This window comes from Eurytemora carolleeae, unplaced genomic scaffold (assembly GCF_000591075.1).
Source record: "Eurytemora carolleeae unplaced genomic scaffold, Eaff_2.0 scaffold1223, whole genome shotgun sequence".
NCBI classification, from domain to species: Eukaryota; Metazoa; Arthropoda; class Copepoda; order Calanoida; family Temoridae; genus Eurytemora; species Eurytemora carolleeae.
This window is the reverse complement of record NW_019397119.1, coordinates 1-8,592: the sequence shown is the minus strand read 5'-3', so window position 1 is coordinate 8,592 and position 8,592 is coordinate 1. Positions and strand designations below refer to the sequence as shown.

General features: G+C 34.2%; 1 protein-coding gene across 1 annotated transcript in view; it reads right to left on the bottom strand.

The window, feature by feature from the left end:
- LOC111712070 (WD repeat-containing protein 91) overlaps nt 1-8,355 on the bottom strand; it is a 22,033-nt gene extending 13,678 nt beyond the window's left edge. Inside the window, exons 1-8 of the mRNA XM_023486580.1 lie at nt 8,216-8,355; nt 7,986-8,081; nt 6,988-7,052; nt 5,379-5,460; nt 4,337-4,405; nt 3,403-3,459; nt 2,259-2,305; nt 1,504-1,560 (exon numbers count right to left, since the gene is read on the bottom strand). Of these exons, the coding sequence (XP_023342348.1) occupies nt 1,504-1,560; nt 2,259-2,305; nt 3,403-3,459; nt 4,337-4,405; nt 5,379-5,460; nt 6,988-7,043 (368 nt within the window). The 5' untranslated portion in view covers nt 7,044-7,052; nt 7,986-8,081; nt 8,216-8,355. The remainder of the gene's footprint in view (nt 1-1,503; nt 1,561-2,258; nt 2,306-3,402; nt 3,460-4,336; nt 4,406-5,378; nt 5,461-6,987; nt 7,053-7,985; nt 8,082-8,215) is intronic.
- Nucleotides 8,356-8,592: the final 237 nt, after the last annotated feature.

Below are 8,592 nucleotides of genomic sequence, written 5' to 3'. Positions count from 1 at the left end.
GTGGGGGGGGGGGATATTCACAAGCACACTACAAATTTTCTAAACCTTTTTGTCAAATTCTGGTCGGCATTTACGAAGAGCAAGAAGTATTTGATCCGGACTACTTCTTCAGAATTGCAAAAAGTATAGTGACGTAGTCAAATTAGCCAAATCTAATGGAACTTTTTTTCTTATTTAATTATATTCGACCTATAAATCCGACCTATATATCCGATCTTTATATCCGACCTTTATATCCTACCTATATATCCTACCTATATATCCGACCTATATAGTATATATTCTATCTATATATCCGACCTTTATCTTTTTGATTTTTAGTTGAGAGAAGACGACATTAAATTAGTTTTATGATTCTGTTTTTTTGAGGCATTTCCGTGTTGAGGCGTTTCTATGTCACAATATCCGACATGTATGTCCGACCCATAAAACCGATATATCGGATATATACGTCGGATATATATATCCGACCTATATCCCACCTATAATATATCCTACCTATATATTATATATCCTATCTATATATCCGACCTATATATCCTACCTGTATATCCGACCTAAATTTCATACAACTTGTGCTTTTGCTGTTGTTTTCGATAGTTTCCAAATTTGTCTGCTGACGGTAGGGAGGAGGTGCAGCGACGCCATTAACCCCGTGAAATGGTCTCCAAGCCCTTGGATTTACAGATGAGTTTTTAAAATGGCCCCTATTCTTTAGAATATAATGCAGAAGAAATATATTAAAATGTATAGAAAAAATATTTAATATATGAATAGTTAAATGCTGCAATGGTTTTTGGAAATTCAAGAAAAAACTGCATAGCTATTTAAAGATTAAATATATGTATGTATTTAAAAAAAAATGTTATTGATTACTTCTATAATATCTATTCTAACGTTTAGGGTTATAGCCCGGTCATTTTAAATAATCTGCAAATACGAAGGATTTTTTGCGGGGCTCATAGCGGCCCTGCATCCCCTCCCTCCTGAGGGTTGACTTACCTGAGATTAGTTGGTTTGACCCTGCTGATTACTGGCTGGGAACTCGGGGGCTTGGTGCTATAAAAAAATTATCCGACCTAAATATCCGACCTGTATATCCGACCCATATATCCAACCTAAATATCCGACCTATATATCCGACCTGTATATCCCATTCCCACCTGAATAGCCCACCTAAATATCCGACCTATATATCCTACCTATATATCCTACCTATCCTACCTTTATATCCGACCTATATATCCGACCTATATATCCAACCTATATATCCAACCTACATATCCGACCTATAAATCCGACCTATATATCCGAACTATATATCCGACCTATATATCCGAACATATATACTCGACCTATATATCCTATCTATATATGAGACCTATATATCCGAACTATATATTCGACCTATATATCCTACCTATATATCATTAAATAATCTGCAAATACGAAGGCGGGGCTCATGGCGGCCCTGCATCCCCTCCCTACTGAGGGTTGACCTACCTGAGATTAGTTGGTTTGACCCTGCTGATTACTGGCTGGGAACTCGGGGGCTTGGTGCTATAAAAAAAAGGCTTGTTTACCAATTTGAAGAAAAAATGTTTAAAATTTTAAACTTGTGAAAAACCAAGTCAGCAATAGCACTCAAAGATGTTCTAGAAAAACAGAATGTCAAATTATATCTCATTCTTGCACAGAGTACAGAACTAGAAGTCGTAGATGAAAATCTACTCGTAAAAACATTTAATACAAAAGATCCGCCATATTTTTTTTATCCGCCTTATTCTTCATCTTTAAGTGGTATGAAAGCCTTTGTAAATCTAAATTTCAAAATATAGGATATTTTGTGATATAATAAAAAAGGGAGCTATCCCTTTTATTTGAGTTTAAATTCATTCTTGAAAGGGGGAAGAGGGAAACATAATGGTTTAACAATGATAATTTTGTAAATTGTGAAAACGTTAATCGTAAAAACTTTGCCTCTGAAGTCTGATTTTGACAATATTAGGACAAAATATTGCTTAGATTTCAGTTACAAAAATGTTACTAGCTTGTGAACCCACCTTTGCCGAAAACTAAAGTTTTTAAAAAATGCAACCGCTCATAATTAAACTTTTATATCAAGCCAAAAATGTTTCCATGGTTCTCCAAAGTCCCAAATCAAACTTTGAGGCAAATCGGTCCAGGGGTTCATGAGTTATGATCGGACAGATTTAAACAGACAAATATACAGGTTACTACTTTAAAGTTATAGATACCTTCGATTTCCAGTTATTGTCTTCAGAAAACTCTTAATAGATTTCACCTGCAGATATAGATACTATTATTAACTTTTTGATCAGTATGTCGCGTTTTTAGCTTTGAAATTACTACATTGAGAGTCTGAAAACTGTGGAATCAGACGACGACATTTAATCAGTGTTGCTAATTTATGTTGTTATGGTGCAAATTGATTTTTAAACACATGCACAATTCACGTATTTCAAGTTCCTTGGACTATCTAAAAATCATTGGGTCAAATATCGTCTTTATTTCCCACAGTTTTATGGGGGTCACTGCAACAATGAGTGGGCTAGAGTCACATTGGTCAAAATCATTAATGTACACAACAATTATTTTGCATTTCCTAGAATAAGAAATATTTTTTCCATTTTTTCAACTACAGGGTTAACCACACCGAATGAGACGGCTATGCGTAATTAATGTTTTAATATGCCGGGTGCATGTATTAAAATTAAGTGGATAGCATGTTTGGAATTATTTTACAAAAGATCATACAAAACATCGAGTTTAGGCGGGTCAAGGATGTTGACCTAGGGCTACAGAATACTATGGGTTCTGCTAACTCTGTACCCGGGTACGCTTACAATTACATCCAGGGTTCACCAATAGAACATGTCTTAAGCGGACTAAACAGACGACCCCAGGCGTGATTGATATGCGTACCGGAAGGGGAAGTGCTGAGGGTTAGGATTGCCTGGGCCAGGAGCAAACCCACCAATTTTCTTTAATTAAATTAATAAGCTAGTCAAGGCTCGTCAAATATTTTAAAAGTTTTAGGTCGTCTTTACAGTCTCATCCTTTGTGGGTAACCCTGCATGTATAAGGTTACGCACAAAGGATGAGACTGTAAAGACGACCCAAAGCTCTAAAAATATGACAATTTGAAGCTTGATTTTAAGTTTCTGCATTTAATTAAGTGTTTTGATTGTATTCTAAATGATTAAGCACAGAAACAAGTCAGTTTTGGCCTGCAAGAAACCCCGAATACAAGAAAACGGTCTAATCATATTCCGTACAATCGTCTCTGAAGTCTAATCCTTTGTGGGTAACCCTATTTATATCAAAAGAAATCGATTTTTTCTAATTTTAAAAATTATTTAACAAGTTTAGAATGTATTCCTGATTGTCAGTTTTTCCAGCTTCTTGCGCAATCAAGAAGAAATCATCCATAATTTCCTGCGTTATTCAGCAATTTTATTGTAAATCAGAACCTGACCTGACCGCCAATGTGTCCCAAAGTATTGGAATTAAGTGATACATTTTTCATTAACTTGAATACTCGCGTTATTTCTGTTTATTAACACATCATTACAGGTTGATATTTCGGAAATGTAAATAAGTAAAGACAAACAAGTCCGCCAAGAAATCGTCAGAAATCTGCGAAAATTGGATCAGTTTAATATTAGATCGGGACATCCTGATATCTGCAACGAACTAAAATGGATCTGGTGAAGGGTCTGATCAAAACCCTTGAGAACCATTAAAATTCTTGACTCTGCTGCAAAGTGATGTGCAAAAAGTAAGAAAAAAGTTCAGAAAGAAATTCTATCCAAAATTATTTCTTTCCCTGTATTTAAATCAACTTTATGGCGTCGTTGTTAGCAATTTGAAATTAATGTAGAAAAATTATAATAAACTTGATTTGATCATTAGCGGACAAAAAAGACCTAATTGTTGTAAGGATTGAAAATTAAATGATTAATGGATTTACGATAATGGATTTGCGGTTAATGGTCCCTCAATTTATTGAATAAAGGTTGTACTTATTTGGAATTTATTGCAGGCTCGAGTAAATAATTGTTTATTGTGAATACTAAAGTGGAAAAAATAAAACATGTTGATACAGTTAATCAAAAAAAATATAAATAAATAAGAGAAAAAAAAGAAAAAAGATAAAGTTGAAAATTCAACAGTTATTTTCAGCCAGGTCTGCCGGGATAAAAAAATTTTCTGTCGGGAAAATAAAACTGGTCTGCCGGGAAAATAAAACTGGTTTGCCGGGATAATAAAACTGGTCTGCCAGGATAATACAAAAATTTAAATTGATAAATCCCTGCGAAGGAGGAGCCTCGAAATATTTTATATTCCCTGAACTCAGATTTAAATCCTCATCATAACCAGCCTAAAAAACATGTTCTTTTAAAGTTAAATGGACTGTAAGCGAAATTTTAAGTGATCTTTCATTTCAATCATGATTTAAGAGATACAAACAACGGCCTCTCAACAATGGTTCAAAGGGTACCGCTGTGAATCGGAAATGAAAGGTGATGTAAAATTTAAGTTATCATTTTTGCATTAATAAGATAATATCTTATTTCAGCAATATGCAATCCAAAGGTCGTACTGTCGCAGAATTTCCTCTGGAGAGTTTAGGATTAGAACTATCAACCCTCTTGCATCAGGGACACCGTTTCCCAGATTCTTCTGCAGATCTAAATCTCAAAAGTCAGTGACAGAAACCCAGCAAATCACAATAAAACCTTTTGTTTCCAGGATTATCACTTTAAATATTTGTATTGGTAGTTACCTAGATATTATTACCCAAAATGGCCATCCTAGAGTTTCTTGAGAAAAAATTAATGAAAGAAATTAACAATTTAATCCTGTTAAACATTGGTATTCCTTGTGTATGTTGTTAATTTCCTAAATCAATAACTAAAAGAAAATTACTTTTTAATAAATTATTATAATCGTACCAAAAAATCTATTTAAAACTTGCATAAATTTTCAATATTATGAAAAATGGGATATTTTTAAAAACTTTGAAAGGGCGAACTGGCCACCTTTAAGAGTATGGTGAAAGTCTATTGTAATGTAATGTATGTATGGGACATGAGTTCTAGATTATGTATTGCCCCCCTAGGTAAGATAGTTTATCCCTCAGATTTCAGTTACAAATAGTCGTTTTTGAAGAGGGGAAAAAATTAGGCAAGGAAAACCGTAAAAAGTTTAAATATTAAAGATTTAAGATTTTCGGCAATTGGAAAAATATACTTAATTAATGAACACTTAAATTTTAGTGTTTTTTAAATAAAGTCTGAACTGATCTTTAATCTTAAAGAAATTTGTCACTTAAAATTTCAGATAAGAATTACCTGAGCTAGCTTGAGCTTCAATCTCATCTGTTCATCTTTAAGCATCTTGATTCGAGCAGCTGTTTTCAAATAATCCGCCAATCTGAGGATACAATTCTTTAAGGGGCTGTAATCGTTATTTCAAGTGACCCTTCATGCAAACAGGGTAATGACCGAAATACAACGAAACTCTTAAACCTTTGTGTATGTTTCAAGTACAGAGATATTTGCTGCGCTGTGTTACTTACTTCAATACTTCTATGTTGACTCCTAGAAATCCAGGTAGGATTATAACAGGAGCTACAGTGTGGTCCTGTATGGCATCTTTGGTTTAAATGATAGTGTCCAATCCATCCTTGAATGATTTAATAGTCTTGCTCTCTTTCAGTTCAGTTGGCAATCTATTCCAGGGTTCAACAACCCTGATTGAGAAGAAGTTGCTCCTTATTTCAGTCTTTGCTTGCCTTCTAACTAGGTTCAAATGATAAGCAGATTGTCTTGTCCGTCTTGAAGGCTCAGTCCCAACAGTTTCAAACCATATACTGCTATCCACACAGTCAAACCCCTTGAGAATCTTAAATGTTTGGATTATATCAAATCTTCTCCGTCTGGTTTCAAGGGTTTGCAGACCTAGCTCCTTAAGTTTTTCTTTTTCGAGCAGCTGTTTTCAAATAATCCGCCAATCTGAGGATACAATTCTTTAAGGGGCTGTAATCGTTATTTCAAGTGACCCTTCATGCAAACAGGGTAATGACCGAAATACAACGGTACTCTTAAACCTTTGTGTATGTTTCAAGTACAGAGATATCTGCTGCGCTGTATTGAGTTCAGTTTGTACACACTGTACGCAGCTGAATAAAAGGCAAGCCGGTTTTGATAAATTTACACACACATATCTCTGTACTTAACAAACACACAAAGGTTAAAAAGGTGCTGTTGTAAATCGGGCATTGTCCTCTTTGCATGCTCACTTGAAATTACGCTTACAGTCCCTTTAAACGGGTAGTCAACCTGAACCCAAGTGATGCTAGCCCGATACCGTTTTAAACCTTTACCTTAGTAACAATGCGGAAAAATTTCTATCTTGAAAAGATTTATATTCTGACGTTAATTTCCGTTCTTGTTTAAACTGCATAAATTGGCAATTAATTATGAAAAACCGCCGCAGTTGTAGTTTGTAAATTACCTATTTCCAGAAATAAAAATAAGGATACCTGTACTTTTTTCGTTGAGGAAAATGTTAAAAACCGGGAATGGGGTATGTAATTTAAAAATTTTAAGATTAGTTTATAATTTTGCGTGCGTTGCTCAACCTAAGATAATTCCCAACTTTTTGGTCGAACTTTTTTATCAGAAATCTAAATATGAGTATAGTACCAGTTGACTCTTAGTGAAATTTTGTTTAAATTTTACATCTATCTGAAACCCTTATGAGACCATTAATCTGTGGAATAATATTGAGAAGACAACTCACAATATGATCTTAAAACACTGTGCAGTGAACACAGACCCATATAACTTAATAAGTTGATATTTAAACATTAACAATATCAAATATGCATCAGATTGGTTAAATTTCGTCGTCGTATTCCACAGTTGAATGAAACCACTGTTCTAAACGAATATTTACCTAGGTGGTGGCATACACTGGAAGCAAAGGATGAAGAAATTGTGTAAACTAATCATTAGTGTATCCTAGATAACAAACAATATTTAGTAATAATTCCATGTTTTATTTTTTCAGAAAAAAACGGTTCCCATGTGTGATTTTGGCTAAAACAAGATAAAAATCCATAAAAAAAACTTAAATTAGTTTTTATAACTTAAAGTTTAAGGATAGGTGACTTTTAAACCAGAAATTTAGAACTTTTCTAGAGATAATGATAAAGGTTGTTTATATACAATTTTAAGTGGTGATCAGGTTTCGGTTTGATGTACTAAGTAGTATATTTTACAAATTAACATTGAACATGTACAGTAAACGAAACTCACTTAGTAACAAAATTGTAATTCATGATGTTACAAAAATGTTGAATTGCTCAACTAAAAAATCTACGAATTCTTTTCGTAAAATCTATGAAAATATCAGACTGTAGTAAACCTCTACTCCACAACAAATCCTCGAAACGTATCTATCCAGGTACAACCTGTCCGCTATTAAAATTAAGATCCACACTGTTACAAATTACAATCCCGTGAACTATCAACGCCACTACCACTGGGCGCGATCTCGATAGCTATCAAACAAGCTCTCAATCGAGCTCAAAATACCACACAGAGACACAAGCGTAGCTATCAAACAAGCTATAAATAGAGGCTCTAAATGCCACACAGGGACACAAGCGTAGCTATCAAACAAGCTATAAAAAAAAGGCTCTAAATGCCACACAGGGACACAAGCGTAGCTATCAAACAAGCTATAAATAGAGGCTCTAAATGCAACACTGGGACACAATCGTAGCTATCAAACAGGCTATTAATAGAGCTCTAAATCCCACACAGGGACACAAGCGTAGCTATCAAACAAGCTAATAACTATCGATCCCAAATTAAAGAGGACTATCTTTAGCTATATTAACAATATACAACGTAATTTAATATGGGCTCTATATTTGCTATATGACTTACCTGCCAGTGCCTGGAGAAGTATATTGAGAAAAGCGGATTTTCATGCGGATCCTTCAAGTAGGGTAGAGCAAACCAATCCTTCCACTCACTCAGTGGCTAAGATAAAAAATATTTGTTTTTCCAACATCTGAAAATTATCTGTTTTCTGGAAAAAAAGGATTAAACCCCAACACTAAAATGTTATCAAGATGGTTGACTAGTTACTATTATCCTTTAACAATTTAAGAGACCTGTAACTCTGGTGTCAGTTTCTCGAAGAATTCCCGGATTTTCTCGGTTTGCTTGTTCTGTATACAGTACACTAGGAACAGTTTTAGTACACTAGACTCTAGCTTCTTTACTGAACTTGCCTACAACAAAAAACAAGTAAAAAATGAATTGAACTAAATTGCAAAAAATGTTCAATATAAATTTTTAAAGATAACAATTTTCAAAAAATCAAAGGAAAAAAATTCAAGAAAATATTGAACAACTAGCTAGAAAACACAGCATTGTCCAGGGTACTCATAGTTACTCCAGCCGTTTACCAGCGCTTGGCAGGGGTCAATATAATTCCCTTTTCAATCCCATTTGGGATTGACAAATTTGAAAGAAATGGGGGCAAATT